Source organism: Passer montanus, unplaced genomic scaffold, assembly GCF_014805655.1.
Source record: "Passer montanus isolate IOZ18808 unplaced genomic scaffold, ASM1480565v1 scaffold12, whole genome shotgun sequence".
Lineage (NCBI taxonomy): Eukaryota > Metazoa > Chordata > Aves > Passeriformes > Passeridae > Passer > Passer montanus.
Genome location: NW_024358722.1, coordinates 11,376,740 through 11,396,608, shown reverse-complemented (window position 1 = coordinate 11,396,608; position 19,869 = coordinate 11,376,740). Strand labels below are relative to the sequence as shown.

At 42.5% G+C, this 19,869-nt stretch overlaps 1 protein-coding gene across 10 annotated transcripts in view; it reads right to left on the bottom strand.

Annotated features, from left to right (window-relative positions):
* The window catches only part of TRERF1 (transcriptional regulating factor 1), a 101,814-nt gene that overhangs the window by 10,530 nt on the left and 71,415 nt on the right, over positions 1 to 19,869 (bottom strand). For 7 of the 10 annotated variants that reach the window (XM_039697984.1, XM_039697988.1, XM_039697983.1 and 4 more), the window contains 9 exons: positions 11,536 to 13,176; positions 10,885 to 10,934; positions 9,991 to 10,141; positions 8,810 to 9,058; positions 5,025 to 5,391; positions 3,974 to 4,034; positions 3,108 to 3,247; positions 2,319 to 2,422; positions 1,053 to 1,128 (listed from right to left, as the gene is read on the bottom strand). In XM_039697984.1, the coding sequence (XP_039553918.1) occupies positions 1,053 to 1,128; positions 2,319 to 2,422; positions 3,108 to 3,247; positions 3,974 to 4,034; positions 5,025 to 5,391; positions 8,810 to 9,058; positions 9,991 to 10,141; positions 10,885 to 10,934; positions 11,536 to 12,909 (2,572 nt within the window). In that variant the 5' untranslated portion in view covers positions 12,910 to 13,176. The remainder of the gene's footprint in view (positions 1 to 1,052; positions 1,129 to 2,318; positions 2,423 to 3,107; positions 3,248 to 3,973; positions 4,035 to 5,024; positions 5,392 to 8,809; positions 9,059 to 9,990; positions 10,142 to 10,884; positions 10,935 to 11,535; positions 13,177 to 19,869) is intronic. The other 3 variants (XM_039697989.1, XM_039697991.1, XM_039697992.1) reach the window with 3 other exon arrangements.

Sequence of the window (19,869 nt, the reverse complement as noted above, 5' to 3'; positions counted from 1 at the left end):
GGCTAATGTCCTCCTTCCCCAGCTATCTCTATGGCCACCCTCTGGACTGCAACACAGCTGCTATCACAGACACCAAGCACCTCTCTCAGACAAAACTGAAAACCTGACATTCACGTCTATTCACTGTCATTATCAGCTACTATCAAACACATTTCTGTTCTTGTTCTCAGGCCAAGGGGTTAAGGAGTTGCTTTACAAAGACTTCTTCTTACTTGGAAGTCATTCCAGTGGGCTGCTACAGCCAGGGAGTAGAGTGCCTCTATACTTCCCTTGCACAGTGACTGTAACTGAACTGAGTACATGACCTTGGACACTGTGACTGACTGACCACCAGAAGCCTCTTGGCTTGTTTTCCATTGAGCGTGAACTGGAGATGAAGTTCTAAATGTCTTATGTAAAACCCTACTCTGTGTCTCAGCAGTTGTTAGCCACTACAAAGCATTAAACAATATCATGGGGGGCTGCAGAGGTCAGACATTTGCCATCTCTGCTCAGGTGACACAACTGAAGTCTAAAGGCTTAACACCACATTTGTATTTCACACCAACCCAGACTAGATCCCCACACAGATGCTCCATAAGCAGCACTAAGATCCTAGTGAGGGTTACAGCACTGCCTCTTTGGAAGAATGCTCATGATTATAATCATCACCTCAGAAGAAGCAAGAAGGAACGGTGGATTGCTTATGTACCAGAAAATTAAGACACTAGTGACACTAAATTATAAATTACAAATATCAGCAGTTTTAAAAGGAGATTAAATTGTTAAATTTCAGTTTAAAAGAGAAAAAGAATCAGCCAAGGTGGTTTTAAATCTGTAGAATCCTACACAGAAACATGGATGCAAAGCTTCTGTACATTGTCAGTCGTGTATAAAACTGCTAAACTTGCAGCAAATGGCTCTGGGAGTACCCTTGGCAGTGTCCACATCATCTCTATTAAACGCTGCCATCCCTGCAGCAGACAGCAGAGAGTGCAACGTGATCCCATGCTCCAGCCTGGGATGCCAGGCTTGGACTGTGGAACAGATAGAAAGATCACAAGGAAACCTACCGGCATAGTGGTAATTTGACAAAGGATGACACTTCAACCTCACTGGCTTTCTCAACAGCAGCTTTTCAAGAGCAACCTAAATGAAAAAGCAGGAAAAAACAGAATTAGGGAAAGCAATCAGCTGTGGCATAAAACTGCATTTGGAAGACTATTTGGTATGAGGATATGAATTAATATTCTCTCTTTTCTGTCATATAAAATCACATCAAATTACTTCAAGGCCCATTAACACTGTACCTCAAAGAAGAGCACCTAATGTGCACCTGTCCTGCCTTAATGAGCACAAATGTGACTATTACTTAGCAACTTCCAACTCTTTCCCTCCCTTCTGCTTGCCACAAACAAATACATTTTTAGTGTTTGACTTGATAGTGTTAATTAATACTAATATTTAATGGTTGGTTTGACAGCATTAATATTTATAGCATAAAATATTTTAGAATATCTGTGTAAGTCAACATCTGTGAAGAATGACTGCAAATATAGCTAATTGTCCTTCAGATCAAGAAAACAGAGGATTTATGGATCCCTAACAATTTTCCCCTGAAAATCGCATACTCTCTGTAAAGCAAATTCCACATTCTGACATTCTCAGACCTCTCAGATACAGCTGACAGAGCCTAAGGAAACTGGGGCACAAGCTAAAACCCACTGTATTAGCCAATCCAGTGAGACTCATTCCAGCCCCATGTTCTGTTGCATTTGGTTTTATATTGGCTTTCCAGGAAGTGGTGCAAGGGGCCTTGCCTTTTCCTAACACTGGGTAAAATGGATGTTTTGCCTTAGTTAATAACATTCCCATCACTAAACTAATGCAAATATTTGAAATGCATTATTTATATAAGAACTGTGTTCAATTACCTCACAGTTCTGAACAAATAAGTAGATGTGATTGCTGCTCCAAAAAAAGGTTTTTTTAAAAGGGCTAGAAGAGGACTAAGCTCTCTGTGACCAAATATAAAGCCTGTGAAATATCAGGGCTGGAGCAAGCACTGGGAGACATTCAAAGCCCCAAGGCTATAAACTAAGTAATCTTATCTATATGAAATATACAGTAAGCCTTCAGAGAGGCACTGCTTTGAAATTTAAATTTATTAGAGAATAAAGGGAAAAGTCATTCCCCAAAAATGTTACAGGATGTTTAAAGCATCATTTCAAATCAATCAGAAATCTTTTTTATATAACCATATCTAAATCCATTTAATAAAGCATGCTAATTTATCTGCAGAAGAGGATCATATCTCCCCTTTCAGCTTTTTATCTTACCATAATATCTCCTTTTGCTTCAAAGAGAGAGTGCAAAGCGTATTCTGAGTTAGTTCCTCCACCAGGTAACACACTGGAACAGCTCATATTTAAAAGGTCTTCCACTGTCAGAAACAAGTCAACATTTTACTGCTAATACAGTAGCCTGTCAGTCAAACATATGGAGCCAAGGATTCTGTAATGCCCTGAAAGACTACACAGTTCAGGGCAGCAGATTCTTTCACACTTTTCTCCTCAACATCTCATCTACTTGTTTTAGGATCACTGAGGAGAGGATGCAATGGAGCCCATCCTTGGGATGGGACAGGCTACTCCATAGCCAGAGAGGCAATGACTTGCACACACCAGTGACATTGCTGTGCCAAGAAGGCTCCAGCCAGGATGGAGAAACAGAATGAACCATGTTAGAAGCAGGAAAAAATTCTGCTCAGGACTGGTAAAACCCACCAAGTCTGCCAAATTTCCTTTCAACTATGGTCACAAGACAGGCCCAGGATGCATCAGCTGCCTCTCAGCTGCCTTTACCAGGCAGTTCAGTAGCCAACTTCCCAGCAATGAACTTTCCCCCTTGGCTGCCAGAAAACCGATCATCCAGACTTCCCTTTAAATGCCACCATACAATGCTGTTGCTCTGAACCTATACCATGTAGTTCCAGTCTCTTGCTCTGCACTCTCAGCAATTAATATTCTCTTGAACGTTTTGTTCAGTACAGACACTAGAAATCAATGTGCATTACTTCAACAGGCACAGGCTGATGTAAGAACTTCTAAAATGGCAAGTCATTATACCTCTTTGTTGGAAGACTTTGTTCTCTAGTTCTGGCCATGGTTTCCAAACCAAAGTAGCCTTGTGCACATCTTTCTCCATTAGCAATCTGTCCTGCAGCTCAGGGATGTCAGCCTGGAACCTGGACCCAATATTGATTCGCCTATAAAGAAGAACAAATAAATAAGTATTCAACTACATAATGTGTGGAAAATACAGAAGTCAGATTAGCGTTCACTTTATTTCCAACAAAACTTTTATTGCACTGAAGTGGCAGGAAATTGTGTCAGATTGCTTTACGCAATGCTTTACTCCCAGTGGGATAAGTATTTTGAATACTAGAGAGAACTGATCTCTTGGGGAAAAACAAAAATTTCAATATGCAGTTTAAGCCATACTGAGACATCATACCTTAGGGACAACCCAAGCTAATTTACATGCATGACTAGCAAAGAGGCTAGACATCAGAAACAGCAAATTTCTGTTCCACAGAGAATGGGTACTCTTCAGCAGGGAGCAGAAAGAGCCATTACTGCTGAGGGACAACTCTGTTTGCACTCTGCCATGGGGAACCTACCAGCTAACACCACCATGCCAAAGTTCCACTCTTATAATACATATATATTTTTTTACAAAAGCAAGAGTACTGTATTGACACATTTTCCTCACAGCACTATTCCCAGCCATCACTAACTTTGAGCCACGACACCTAAATTTTCCACGGTCACTTTGCTCCAAATGTCCTTAGCCACCATCCACATTAAATGCATCCAGCCCAACATGATTTCAGGCAGTTGAGTACTTCCTGCCTGGTTCCAAACACTTCAGGCCACGGGCTCTAGGTTGCAGCTGATCTATAAAAGCAGTGACAAAAAAGAGTTTTTCTTACGGTTCTACAGTCTGTTCTCCAGGCCCAGGCGTCACCGGAATGACACTTCCATCGATACTATCTGAAACAGAGATTGGAATTTGAGTATCACTGTTTTGCTGCTGGTGACCCTCCCAGGCTGCATTGCCACCTCCCTACTAACACCAAAATTACTCCAGTCTATGATGCAAAAATGACCCTTTATCAATATTTAGGAACAGTCTAAATTTTTACAGGTAACAGAAATGTCTGAACTTGCAGAGGTTTCTACTGCCCTGATTCTGAGTGATTACACACATTTTCTTGTGAAGTACTGAACAACAAATACTTAACATGAACCCTATGTCTCAAACTAGGTCTTTTTCTTCCACTTCAGAAGGCCCAGGTTAATGAAGGCGTCACCGGAATGACACTTCCATCGATACTATCTGAAACAGAGATTGGAATTTGAGCATCACTGTTTTGCTGCTGGTGACCCTCCCAGGCTGCATTGCCACCTCCCTACTAACACCAAAATTACTCCAGTCTATGATGCAAAAATGACCCTTTATCAATATTTAGGAACAGTCTAAATTTTTACAGGTAACAGAAATGTCTGAACTTGCAGAGGTTTCTACTGCCCTGATTCTGAGTGATTACACACAAAAAATGACCCTTTATCAATATTTAGGAACAGTCTAAATTTTTACAGGTAACAGAAATGTCTGAACTTGCAGAGGTTTCTACTGCCCTGAGTGATTATACACCTTTTCTTGTGAAGTACTGAACAACAAATACTTAACATGAACCCTATGTCTCAAACTAGGTCTTTTTCTTCCACTTCAGAAGGCCCAGGTTAATGAGAGGCAGACCACAAGGAATGATCACAGCCTTACTGGCAGATTAGGCTCCTCTATTCCCTTTATGCCTTAACTTTGCAAAATCCAAGGCAAAACTGCCACTAAAATGGACTTTTCCTGTGAAGTAGCAGAACTGGCCATGCATGTGGGCACACACAAAACCCATCAATGTGGTGACACAAGAAGAGAGTGGTCTCTGCTTTGCACTGCTGCGCTGTGAATGCAATACTTACTAGACCGACACAGGAGCACACGTGGAGTGGGTGTCAGTGGAGTAAGTGGCAGCTGAGCATGTGATGTGGGGTGAGAAGTGAGAACACTGCTGAAGAGACCGGAGCCTTGCCGGACGGGACTGAGCATCGGCGGCGGAGTGTAGGGGGGCAGCTCGTGTGTCCGGTCCAGCAGGTGATCCCCCAGAACACGGGGAGAGCGAAGCTGGCTCTGGTACAGAGTGGCACCCGAGTGGGACATGCTGAGGTTGAAGGAAGGAGGAGGTATGAAGAGAGGTTCGGGTCTGTGCCGATATTTCTTCTTGTCCTGCAACGGTTTGAAGCTTTCTTCTGATTTTACAGCACTTGGATGAGGTTTTTTGCTAGTTTCCTAAATGAAAACACAGAGAATCTTATCATTCAGCACGCTTAAATGTGGTTTGCACACAATCCTCTACAGCTTTGGGCAATGGCCACAGAAAAGCTGTTACCACCAGGCAGTTACTCAGGTACCACTATAATAACCCTGGGCAGTACAGTACCAGGCATTACACTGAAACCTCAAGAGAGTGAGAAAAACCAGGACAAATTACCCTTCAACTACAGCAGCAAGCGCTCTGGGTCAAGGTAGGGCTGACCCACAGAGGCAGACATGGATGGAGAGGCTGCTGCCAACTGATGAAAATGCAGGGAACTCCTCTCCCAGACCACGAGTCTACCACACCCTTCTTCATCGCTACCCAGACACTCTGAGCACTTCTATTTGCACTGAACATGCACACAGGCTGGTGGGAGATGCTTCACTACTCAGGCAGTTTACTAGAAACTTTATATGAGAGGTTTTCTAATGCATTTATTTAGTGAGACCAGGAAGAACACATGAGCTCAGTGAAATTACTGCAGTACTCAGCAGCAGGAAAGGAAGAAAAATGTAATAAATTCAAATTCTTTGCCTCTTATCACTGCATTCCCATCAGCTTGATTACAGTCCAGCTGCAACAAATCTTGAACTTAACTCTCTCCTTGTTCCTTGGAGAAAAAAGGGTAGTAGATGACCACTTGGGAAATTCACATACTGTTAACATGCCCAGATGTCTAGAATTTGAATGTTAAAAATAATTTAATAACAAATCCCTAGAGTATACAGAAGCAGAAGACACAGAATTTATGCAAACCTGGAATCTGGATTTCTTGGGGGATTGGGGATACGGTAGGAAGAAACAGGATCTCAGGTTGTGCTTTAAGAACACACAGAAGTTGGTAGATGAACACAGAATTATTAAATGTACTGCTTTTAGGTAGTTAAGCTGTAGGTCATCTTTAGAATAAATTTGGGAAGCAGTAGAAAATTCTGACAGCGTTACTGCAGAATGTCTGCATCATCTGGTAAATTATAATACTACGTAAAGCAAATTACTACAATGTATGTTTAGACAACATACATCTTTATACCATGGGTGGTTCTTGAGAATCACATTCACCCAATAAAAATCATGTTAAATGAGCATTAGCACTGTCACCCTTTATCCCTTATGTTAATAAGTTCCAGCTTGAGGAAATGTTTTTGATTACAGAGGTCCTGTCCTCTTTGTTAGATCATGGCTGCATCCTCTCCAACAGCTGTTGACATTTTTTTCTCTGTAAAAAAAATTAACTTTGGAAGCGTTTTGCTTCTGCAGGGAAGAAAATGCAGCTTTGCAGAGGATTTTTTCGATAATGGACATTCGGAATAGTGAAAATTACCTGTAATGACAAATAAAGTCTATCAAGATGGTGAACATTTAGTGTTCATAAGGAATAAAGGGGGGAAAGCCCTAAACTCAAGGGAAAAAATCCAAACAACCCAAAACATAAAAATGAGACCTGGAAGGCCAGATCCATGTCTTTGATTAAGGGCTTTATTTTGTTCTGCTCTCCAAGTGTGAAAGAGCTAGTACTCCTTTCTCACAAGTGTAAAGCAAACCAGTGCAACATCTTAGAAATCCTAAACACCTCCATCTCCTACTGCTTCACCTAGAGCCAACACTGCTTTCAGAAAAGGTCACACTGAGCAGTAAAGGAGATAGTGGTGTCCATGGGCTCTCAGTGCACTACCACCCCTGGGAACCACCCTACTTTTCTGAAGTTCTAGTGACTGATTCCCATTATCCAAGACAGAATGCATACATTTGGGCCCTGCTGCTGCACCTTGACAGATCCACTCTGGACAGATCCTGATGGATGCCACTTGACTGCTAGCTCACCATCCTGTAGCCTTGCAGGATGTTTAGTTCCTTTTCACTGTTTCCTTTCAGACTCCTTGAGTTTTGTGTGAGCTTTCTGGACAGCTCAAAGCACAGTATAAATAAATGCAACATAGCTTCAGTTCTTTGGTATTAAAAAAAAATCCCTCTCCAATGGCACAATCTCTTTACAGAAGAGGAAGAAACTGTGGATCTTTTGGTCTTTTAATGTTTCCAATGCTACTGCTTATACAAAGGATAGGGTCCAGCGAGGGAACTGTGTGAGTTTGGTTTGCTTGGGCAATAACAAAGACCACAAGCATAATTTTGAGGGAATGAATGTGCATTTTGCCAAACACTGGCAGATTTAATCACAGTCACTTTATACATGTTGCAGAAATACACAAGTCCAAGCCACCTACACTGGTGTCTCTAGAGAAGATCTCCCACTCAGAACTTGAGGATTCAAAAAAGACTGTCCCTATTCTTTAGCAGAACTAGAAATAGAAATGAAGAATTCTACTGCCGAGTTACTAAATATTGCGAAATGACAGCTTTCACAGTAAAGTGGAAGTTTATATGTAAAACCTCTGTCTTAAAGGGAGAGAGGAAAGATTTTATATATACATGTATATATTATATATATTTAAAATTAGTGGATATGTCTGAATGAAGAGTCAGGAGTGAATATTGTAAGGAGTCACCCATGCTGGTATAATGCTGATTCCTCATTTGTCCATCAGCCTCACATGGAGAAGGAAAATCAAAAATATCATAAGGATATTTCTCTGCATTGTACAGATAATACCATACATTACTTATATACTCCCCAGTAATCCCTTATCATGGCGTAGTCTGCCAAAATGGATTTGAAGGAATGAGCAGAATCCATTTCTACACCGGAACACGAAATAAATATTGCTTGCTCCAGGACTCCTTCAGGAAAATAATAATGAGTATTCTCACATCTCATTCAAGCACTCATCAATTCTTCGTGCTGCCTGACCATTTCAGTTTTATAAGCAAAATGTAAGCACTAAGCAGAGCTATTTTTCCTGTATCAGAAATCCCAGTGATTAACCCTTAGAGCTGATGCATGCAGGGAGAAAGGGAAAAATTACTTCACTGCAGAACTCCGAGTTTCATATTGCTTAGAGCACACACTCTAAGCACTGCACTCTCTGTGGCTGAAATGAGAAGCACATAGATCTGACTTCAGAAAACAGGAAGAAATAAAACTGCCGATTTTAAGCAATAACGTAACAATGAAGCGGCCTGAAAAGGAAAAAACAAAACCAGTAAAAAGATAGTAAATCCCTTTGTTCTAGTGGGATGAAAGAATATCACATTCCAATTTCAAATTATTTGTTTTCAGCTGAGATCTTGATTCCTCAAGCAAAGGAAAATTAATATTTTCAGATGATTGAAGAAGAAATGCTCTGTTGCTACAGGACTTTTTCATTTATTGGGAATCATAAAGATTCCAGAAAATACTCTAAAATACAGATGCTTTAGAAAGCAGCAACACTACAAGCAAAGGGATTTAACAAGCACAGGACAGTTAGTGGCAAGAAACACAGCACTCACAGAGGATGAGCAGGGGTTGGCCACTTTTGGACTGCACGGTGGAGAGTAAGTCATCTTCACGAGAACGGGCATCTCGTCATCTGACACAGAGTTGGCAGGCTTGTCTGTGACTGTGGCAGTGCTGGCAGAGGGCTGTGTGCTGGGCTCAGGTGACAGAAGCTTTACAGGGACAGACACTGGCATGACGATGGGCGCGAGGCCATCCACCTCTTTAGACAGCGGCTGCTGTGGTGGTTTCTCTCCTTCATCCTGCACAGACAATTAAAGGCTTTCAGCCCAGTGAGGGAGCGCTGCTTCTGGACCGATGCACCACGCAACGCGTGCACCGTGGCTGAAAAGAAGTGGCCAGGGTTACAAAACACACAACAGTGTTCCTTCTCGGGGCTTCCTTTGCCTCAGATGAAGTTGGTGGCTTACTTGTGCCTCCTAGGTAGGATTCAGTCTTGGTGACAAATAATCACCTGAAGCATCTTTGCAATGTAACTTGCAGGAGGGGAGACAAACATGTCTCTTTTTATCACTACAAACACAGAATTCTCCATCACCCAACTAAAAACAAAAGCACAAACTCTGGAACTCTGGTAGCTTTTTGCCCTCCTATGGTATTGCCTGTTAGGACAGAATTTCTAAAATACCAGGATAAAGACTGACTGTCAGGGCAAGTTATTTTTATGCAGAACAACTCAAACACATTTTTGGTTTGGTATTTGTTGATACCTATTACAACTAAAACACTTTGGAAGAAAGCTGTCAAAGATTCAATAATTCTGCTCCTCCAGTTAAAGCCTGGGAAGGCTTCCAATAAATATTCCTTAGTCATCCAAGTAGTTCAAATGAAAATAGGGAAGACTTGATGTTCCTGGTATTTCTAATATAATAAACAAACATGAGGAGGAAAAAAATTAGACATTCCTGACATGACTTGGTAGGGTGTTCTGTAACGTGCGGAGAAACAGAGAAGGACAAACACTGATCTGTCCTCCACCACTGCCTCTGTCTTCAAAACAAGACTTCTGGCCTACAAACTAACAGAATTATGTGCATTTCTACTTCCATGGGGTATGACATAACAAAACAGTGCTGAGAAGAACAAGTTTTGACAGCAAAGCAAAGCATGGCAAAGCAAGCAAACATCAACACAAAAGGACTGTGCCAAATACTGAAGTCAAATGGACTGCTACCTGTTTGAAGTTAGGAGATGCTCTTACTCCTCCGTGTGACCTCATGTGACCATTTAGAGCAGGCAAACTCTTAAATTCCTTCAAGCATATTGAACACATTAGCTTGTTCTTCGCATCAGGTCTCTCAGGAAGTGTTTCTCTGTTCTGGCCACTATTTTTATTTTCATTTTTTAAAAGCATGGAACAGAAGAAAAAACATTAGTCTGGCATGCTCCCTTTGTTGCAGAGGGAGCTTTTCTAATCAAGGAAGTTAACAAAATTTTACAGCTAGACGGTAATGAAGTCACAAGTAAGTACATGGTGACTGCTGTGGAATACATGGCCAATCACCTAGATCAGCTGCTCCCAAGATGGGGTAAAGGGAAGTTTTGAGAAGGATAGCTCATCAATACAAAAGATCTGAGACCCATGAGATCTACGATGACAGACCTGCATCTCCCCACTTGTGACAGCAATTAACAAGTACTTGGACACAATGCCTCTAATTTGTGGTAGGCAACCACTCTGACAGACACCTTGGCCCTTCAGAGGTGCGACCTTAAGAAATAAACAGAAGATCTTTGCTGCCAAAGACACAAATCCAGACCACACAGCATCCCTTTTCTTATAAATGCAACACTGGAGCTCCCTTGTTTTTGGTTCTTTGGTTTCCTTCTTCTTCTTCTTTTTTTTTTTTAATCTAAAGAAAGTATTTATTTGAGTCTATTGCTGTGGGGGGGACGGTGCTGGAAATCATACAAACTTAAAATCAGAAAGCATAAAACTAAAGGTGTTTCTGGAAGAGAATCAATTATTACACATACAGACTGTATGCTTTTCCCTCTAAATACAGATCTCATCAAATTGCATTTCTCATCTTTTATTAGAAAGACAAAAAGAATCTTTTAAAAATACCTTTGTTCTGGGGACAGTGGCTGCAGTCTGCCATCTGACAGTTGTATCTGCTATCAAAACAGGAGAATGGAAAAGAGGGAAAAAAGTTGAGAAAATAATTCTTCAGGAAATATTGCGTAAATGAAAGTACTCACAGCATTAAGTCTGCATTTTACATACAATTTTACTACTATTAAAAAGCCTCTGAGTTGAGAGCTAGACATCAAATCTGCCCGTGAGCACTGCTAATTCAAGTTTGCTTCACTCACCTGCTGTTTGAAGCCTCTGCTTTGACCCAGAAGCACTGCTTTTGGAAACAGAGTTGACTAACTGCTCCTGAACAACAGCCTGCAGTGTTGAAAAATTAGCAGGCAGGCTTTGTTGTAACTGGGTCCCTCCTTCCCAGAAACCGAGGCAGAACTTCCCAAAGCCTCTCACAAGGAAAGCAGCAGCCTCGCAGCAACAGTTCTGTGCTGCAGCCAGCCTGGCCCAAAGCCAACCCTGAGCTGCAGACCGAAGTCTGGTCATGAAGTTTCCCAACAGTTCCCCATCCCAGAGATGCCCACAGCTCACATCCTAACCTTCTGTCTCTGCCGAAACCGCTTAGTTTCCATGTTTTGCTACTCTTCTGCAAACAAATTTGGCTGGTCATGGATCTAAAATAGCACCTACCTGAGGCCACGTGGTGCTGGGAGAGTCTTGCTGAGAGCTTTTGTTGTTCAGATGAACTCCCGAGGGTGGCAAAAGAGTCCGATGAGGGACAGCATTACCTACAGAATTAATCTCCTGCCGTGCGGGATCCTCAGCGGTATCTGGTGGAGTGAGGCCAATGTGGGAGTTCAGGGATGGCACTCTGCTCTCACTCAGGTACTGCTTCTGCTGATCTTGCTGCTGCTGCTGCAGTAAACTCTGAGGGTACAAGTGCCTGTACTGTTCGTGGGGATCCTGGAAGCAATACTGAGGCACTGCTCCCAGCTGGATAAGCTGCACAGGATGACTGGGATCCTGAGAGTACTGGTGTGGCTCATGCATAGTCTTTGGATCGGGTTCCCTGTGATACGGAGGGAGCGGCAGTTGCATCTGCTGCTGCTGCTGCTGTAACTGCTGCATGACAGGCTGTGTTTGGTAATACTGAGCGATCTGCACTGGACACTGCCGCTGCTGCCGAGCCGGAGCCTGCTGCTGGATCTCCTGGAGCGAGAGCCGCTGGTGTCCCTGCTGGGGCTGAGCGTAGTACTGAGGCTGCTGCAAGTGCTGCATCTGTTGTGGTAGGAGCTGCTGGGACTGCATTTGCGGAACGTGTGCCTGGCCCTGCTGGAACGCAGAATGCATCTGCATCTGTGATAAGTGCTGCTGGTAGTCGTAGTACAACTGTTGGTGCTGCATGACTTGCATTTGTTGCTTTTGCTGTGTGCTTGCAAAATTCTGGTGCGTTTGCTGTGGCACTGGTTGGTATCTTTGTACGGTGGAAGCTACGGGTTGTTGCTCAACTGCCGGCTTCTGGGACAGCAGCTGCCTGAGCGCACTGTCACCGGAATTATCCACCATCGAAGGCTCGGTGTGCAGAACCTGAGCCATGTTGTTGACTTGAATTCTCAGATTTTGATTAGCAAATACTTGTGTAAAGGAGTCCAATTTGTGCAGGACCCCACTGGTAATTTTTTGCGATCGGTTTTCACTGGGTTGCGGGTAAGAATATTGGTATCCGTCATGGGACTCCCCCTGCCCGAGGGGGCTCCACATTGCGCTTTGATTATTCAAACTGTTCCTCGCTGGGACATGGTTTCCTGAGCCAGAATGTGTCCAACTGGTTTGTCTAGATGTATCCATCGACCCAAGACTTTTTGAACCTACAGGCAAAGCTATACTGTCCCTTGAATCTTGGGGAAATGGAGGGGAGAGGGGGGACGCCTGGGGAGCATCCATAACAGATGTCCCATAGCTATGATTTAGAGATGGAAGGGAGTTCATTTGGTGTTGTTCGTAGTACAAGTTCTCATTGTTGTTGGCAGTATGATTAGTTTTGTACAATTGCTGGTCCCCCATTTTTGGTCACTTCTGTTCCAAACTTACAGGCACACAAACTATTGAAATCTCTATGAACCCTGAGATAGCTGAGTGAGGGGAAGGGAGGGGAGGGGAGAAGAAGCTAGAATTACTTATAATTCAGCATGTCCACGTGCATCACAAGGACTAAAATTTCCTCCAGTCTGTCAGTAATTCCAATCTCAGACTCAATGTTGTTTCACATCTTCAATGAATGGACCACAGCACAAATCCTACACAGATCAGTAAGTTTAGTGTGCCAAGCACCTGCAGAATAAGAGAAAGACAAGGTAAGTGCTGGCTCTTTCCATAAAGTGTAATTGTTATTGCCTCAAAGGAAACTGTAAAATCTTCTCCTTTGAAATACATAATCAGATGCAAAATTGTAGCAGCTGGGCTATTTCAGAGCAGTTAGATTACTTCATCTCATCCTATTATCCTGCCTCTCCTCTAGTGCTCCGATAAAATCATTCTGCCAAACCAATAAAAGCTTATTCTTCAAAACTGTCTTTTCCCATAAAGAATATAAACATTCAAGCAGTTTTAGTCAGCCATATACTGTGCTCTCATGACTAGTTTTAGTCAGTTGATTATCAAGGCAATTCATAGACTCACAAAATCACAGAATGGTTGGGGTTGGAAGAGACCTCTGCAGATCATCTCTGCAAACCCCTTCTAAAGCAGGTTCACCTGTGCATATCTCCAGAGGAGACTCCACAGCCTCTCTGTGCAGCCTGTTCCAGTGCTCTGACCCCCTCAAAATAAGGATGGCTGGATCATATTTAGATGGAACTTCCTGTGTTTCAGTTTGTGCCCATTGCCTCTTGTTCTGTTGCTGGGCACCAATGAAAAGAGCCTGGTTCCATCCACTTGACACGTGCCCTTAAGACATTTCTATGCATTGATAAAATCCCATTTTCTCCAGGCTGAAAAGCCTCTCCTCATAAGAGATACTCCAGTCCCCTTATCACCTCTACAACCCTCCACTATCTCTATTTAGTTGTCCTTGCCTTTATTGAGCTAGAGCCCAGAATTGGACACAGCACTTCAGATGAGGCCCCATTAGGGCAAAATAGAGGCAGGATCACCTCTCCTGACCTGCTGGCAATGGTCCTCCTCATGCTCCCCTGGATACCTTTGGCCTTGACCTTAAGGGCACTGCTGGCTCATGGACAGCTTGTTGTCCACCAGGACTCCCAGGTCATTCTCCACAGAGCTGCTTTCCAGCAGCTGAGCCCCCTATGTTGGTTTAGGGGATTATTCTTCCACAGGTGCTGTACCCTGCACCTGCCTTCACAGAATTTCATTAAGATCTCTCCACTCAACTCTCCAGCCTGTCCAGCTCTTGCTGAATATCTACCCTGGCTGTTGACAAATCAAACATTCCTCCCAGCTCTGTATCAGGAACAAACTTGCTGAGAGTATATTCTGTCCCTTCATCCAAATCACTGAGAAATAAGTTGAACAAGGCTGGACCCAGTATTAGCACCTAGAGAACACCACTAGCAATACGCCTGCAATCAGACTCTGCACCACTGTGCAGAACTCTGGGGTCATCCCTTCAACCAGCTCTTAATCCACCTCACTCATCTAACCCACACTTCCTGAGCTTACCTCTGAGGATGTTGTGGGAGACAGTGTCAAAAGCCTTGCCAAAGTCAAGGTCTCCCCTCATCTACCCGTACAGCCACACATTCCATCACAGAAGGCTATCAGAGAGGTCAAGATATTCCTTCTCCTTGGTGAATCCCTGTTGACTACTCCTGAGAACCTTATTTTTCTCCACACCCTTAGAGCTGACATCCAGAATGAGCTGTTTCATCACCTTTCCAGGGATGCAGGTGAGGCTGACTGACCTGGAGTATGTCTGCTAAGATCAAACCAGTCAATTGAGATCTTTTCTGACTAGTCACGTTACATCAGGAATGCTGAACTCCAACTTCTGTTCTACCTTATCACCTCTCCTTCTTTGTGTCACATGATTTTAACAGACAAATTTATACTGAATGCAGCCTTCTAAAATTTTTAGTGTATAAACTGTAACTCAACGTTTTACCGATGTCTGTACTGTTTCTGAAGAATAAAGAATACATAAGCACATGATAGGATTGTTTTACTACTCCACAATATGAAGCAATCACTGTGTCTACAGTCACACATATTAACAGAGCTACAAAATGCTTATGCATTCATAAATACGTTTTAGAATAAAAGCAGATCTTGAACAAGAACACAGAAATATTAAACCAATACCTTAACTCTGCTTCCTTCACCTCTGATTTTCTGAATGCAGTGCTCTCCACCAAAGACTCCTGCACACTTATGTCCTTACCTTTCTAACCTTAGAAGAATCCTCCATCTACGTGGATAAATGTGAAGTCATCGATGGAGAAAATTTTAACCATTGCCGGATGCATATTAAGGAGAGTGTGTGCTAGCAACAGCAAATAAGGGTAATACATAGCTGCAGGCAGAAAAAAACCTTTTCCATTCTAGCATAATGTATAACAGAGAACCATAGCTCCCAATGAAGAGGATTTGCAGTGTGTTTGGTTTTTGTGTAAACCATCTGCAACCATTAGAATGTAACATCTTCACGTGACAAATAATAGCTGAGAATAATTGCAAGTTTATTTCCCCTTTCCAGAAATATACATTGCTTCACAGTTTCTCTGAACAAACTCCCTTCCAGATTTTTATAGATGAACAATTAAAGCAGATAGGAGTCAACAATGAATAGTCAGACTGCCAACAGGGTTTTTCATCCACGACCCAACTTCAAAGACTTCCTATTAAAAATTATGAAGGGAAACTAAACAAACCCTCCACAAAACATTAAAAGAGCATAAAAATAAACACTGTATGGTGTTTCACACTGAAAGGCCATCAACGTTCAGAGAAAGACAGGGAACATACATCTCCTTTATGCCTGCCAAGTTAAGGAAGCTCAGTCAAGATGCTCAGAACACATCTTCCCATAAAAACAGTACTACTGGATCTATAGGTACACCTTTTGAATAGGAGCTATGTCACATTTCACCTATTAGCAGAGCTGTAATTTACACCAAGTTCCTTGAATTTGGTCCTTAATTTAAAGTCTGAAATGACAAGTACTAGTCAAAGGATAAAAAACAACACAACGAGGGAGAACAAATGTCTCCAGGAAACAATTAAAAGACCACAAGAATTCCAGGAGTAAGGACAGTAAGAGACTTAAGGTAGCAAACAACCTGATTTCATGACAAAGATGTATCAAGGGGCCAACGAGGCCCCTGACCCCTTCTCTTCCCAAAGGCAGGAGCACCGCAGTGGCAGATGCTGTGGACTGTACCAGCAGCCACAGCCAGTGCTGTAGTCACCACAAAAAGTGCTGTCCCTTGGGCACGTGCCAAATTCCACTTACTGCACCCTTTCACCTAGGGGTTACCTGTCACAGGTTGCAGGACACTGGAAAGCAGTCAAGAGGTTTTATATCTGTGGCATCAGCACAGACACTTTTCTTCCCCTCTCTCACAATGAAAAAAAAAAAAAAATTGAAAACTGGTTCATTAATGTTTCCTCTCCAGCAGCTCTAGCATCCTCAACTCAGCTCTGGTTTGAGAGGTGGGACATGCTGTGTCAGGCAGATTGCAGAGTTACCATCAGAGTCATAAAGAAACATTTGTAAAAAGCTTCAAAAAATATAATGGGATATTACATTAAAATACCAATCAAGTCACAAAAGGACTGGAAAGTTTAGTCACTATGAGAATCACATTTGAAAAAAATTGCATTGTTTTCAAACACTCATCTCCCCTCCCCCAAAATAAAAATAAAAGAAAGATTAAAACATTCCTTTCAAAGGCATCACTGATCTGGAGAGAAAAAAATGAAAATGTTTAAAAAGCATTGTTATTCTACCTTCAGGTAATAGAAAAAAACCCAGATATGCACATTGATAAAAGCATAATCAGAAATCAACCAGTCCCTTAGATACCAATGTTTTTTTAGTACTTGAACTAAAGGCTTAAACTCAAGGGCTTGATGCTGTATACACAGCATTTGCTATCAGCTTTAACAAAATACTAACAGTATACATTTCTTGTCAGATTAAAACCAGTCTATCATTAAGGCTCAGGGGCAGCAAAGTTAGTCTCTGGCCAACTGAGAAACCACTAGCAGTATACTGAATGATTTCCATTTAAGAGAAAGGAAATAAAGGGTTCTTTTTCTCCTTTGTGTTTAGCACTGGTACCTAAACACCAAACACTGCCATTTACCACAACAGCTCTGACTACTAAATGGTTAAACTGAACAACTAAACTGGTAGGAGTTAAAAGCAACAACGGTTCTGCAGTTCTGTGTTTCTTTTCTTCCTAACAGTCATTTATGCTACTTAACCTATTACATTTCTGACACTATAGATACATCCCAATTACGCAATCGTTACAAAGAAACATGAAAATAAATGCCAACAGACAGAAACATTTCTGTAGGCTGCCTAGAAAAAGAAATACCCTACTTAAGTTTATGGATGAAATCTGGACTCATGCTAATGGTAGCTCAATTGATTTCAACAGAGACAAGGGTTTGCTCCAATTCTTTTCTCATCATTTCGACAAGGTCCCCTGCAACTTCTACAGCTCCATTCTGCAGACTGAAAGCCAGGGGCCCACCAAACTGGCTGGAATGCCTTTACACAGTCCAGCTGTCTCCCTTTTCAAACACAAGTAACTGAAAGGCAATACAATTGGCTCTCCTGGAAGCATGCCATAACTTAATTCTGGTAAACGTGGAGTGGGAAGGAAATACCAGTCTTCAATAAAGGTGATCCAATTTTTCTCCTTTGTAAACTCTATCACCACAGAGCCAGAAGTAGCTGCGGGGTTCCCAGCACAGGAAGGACATGGACCTATTGGAGTGACTCCAGAGGAGGCAACCAAGATGATTAGAGGGATGGAGCACTTCTCCTATGAGGAAACACTGAGAGAATTGGGATTGTTCAGCCTGGAGAAGAGAAGGCCTTGCGGTGATCTAATTGGGGCTTTCCAGTACCTTAAGGGAGCCTATGAGAGTGATGGTGAGGGACTTTTTATGAGAGCATGTAGTGACAGGACAAGGGGGAATGGCTTCAAAGTGAAAGAGAGTAGTTTTAGATTATATACTAGGAAGAAATTCTTTACTCTGAGGGTGCTGAAGCACTGGAACAGATTGTCCAGAAAAGCTGTGGATGTCTCACCCCTGGAAGTGTGTAAGGTCAGGTTGGATGCCATTCTGAGCAGCCTGGTCTAGTGGAACTCCTAACAGCAGGGAGGTTGAAATTAGATGGCCTTTAAGATCCATTCCAATCCAGGCCATTCTACAAACTTAGAGAAGACAACAGACAGTGAAATACTAAGAAGATGCTAGTTATATAAAATGAACACTTCTGGCTCCATCACACACCACAGAAGCCAAAACCCACAGAATTTTTCAACTTGAGTAAAATTACAGATCAAATGACAGGCACACAATTGAACTGCCTGAATTCACATGAATTTCAGAACGAGACATCCACTACAAATAAGTCGATGCATAAAAGTTGTGCTGGGTGTGTGCTGTAAAACCAGGGCTGAATGTCAGCCAGAGCCAGTTTCAGAACTGAGTTAATGGAGAAGGATGACAAAAGACTGTACGAGAGCAAATGCTGAAGGAAGCAGACTCACTAGAAGGCTGTAAAGTTATTACAGCTCTAATCTAACCCATCTCAGTAGGCTGCATGGCTGTGTATCAAAAGGGAATTGGATTCTACAGTTTGTCCAACTTATTTCAAGTTTTTCAGCTGTCCCTTTAGAAAAAAAAAAAGACTGGATAAGACAGCAAAAAAGACCACATTCCTCCATGTTCAACCAGCTTTTGCAGGACAGAGTATCTATAGCTACTCACAAGTGACAGCATCAGCGGATATTCATTTGCTGGGCACCATCCCCCCTCATGTCCCTCCCTCCCCCTGGGATGGTAAAACGTCTGTTAAAGCAAAGTTAACCACCACCCTTAGCAGCCTAAACCATGTTTTGTAACACTTAAGGCCTGCTTAGCAATGTGTCATTGCTGTGTGTTCTCGGGTTTTAACCATGCATTACCACCCCTCAGTCACACAGGCTGACAGGGCTCTCTTAAGTGACTCTCTTTCTGCCACTGGAATATAAGCTTCACTCTTAACTTCAGGTAATATGGAAGACAAAATCAAGTTCTCCTCTCCCTTCTTTAATTTAAATTTTTTCCCCTACTGAGCTTCCACAGAAACAAACCAGTGTTTCTCTTATTCATTTTTTAGCCATTTTTTTTATGGGAATGTTTTTATTGACCTGTTTTGTTACTCAGAACTGTCAGATCTCCTGCCAAGCTATGCCCAAACCAAGACAGCCATCATTCACATCATCCTGCTCTCTGATTTCCTTTAGGATTGACACAGGAATAAACAGCAGTTCCTTCCCTGACAGCCTGCATTCTGCTCACACCAGTGGTACCAGCAGCCCAGCCACGGGCTGACCATAACCCAGCCTTAAAGCTGAGGACAGACAGGCACAGTTTTCAGCTGGCCACTACACCACTGTGACCCCACCCAGAGGAGCAGCTGTGAAAAGTGAGGGAGTGCTGCCCAAGAACAGACCCAGCTGCACTGCACACACACAGCTCTCAGGTGTGAAGCTGGCACTGTCCCTAGGTCTTCAGACCAGAGTAATGCTGGAAGGCTGAGAAACACAGAATTAGGAGAGTAAGAATGCCATATTTCAGAGACCCCAGTGCTCTTGTGCCCTGTTCAGATACCAGGTTTGCCCTCATAACTTTTTATGCAACCAGAATTCAAGCCCCTGCTCCTTTTTTTTTTTTTTTTCTCTTCCCTTGGCAAAGAATATAAGCCTGTGAAAAAAATCAGCACAGTACTCAAAGAGAATGAATAATTTCCAATGCCAGGCAAGGTGGTTGGGTGAGCCAGCA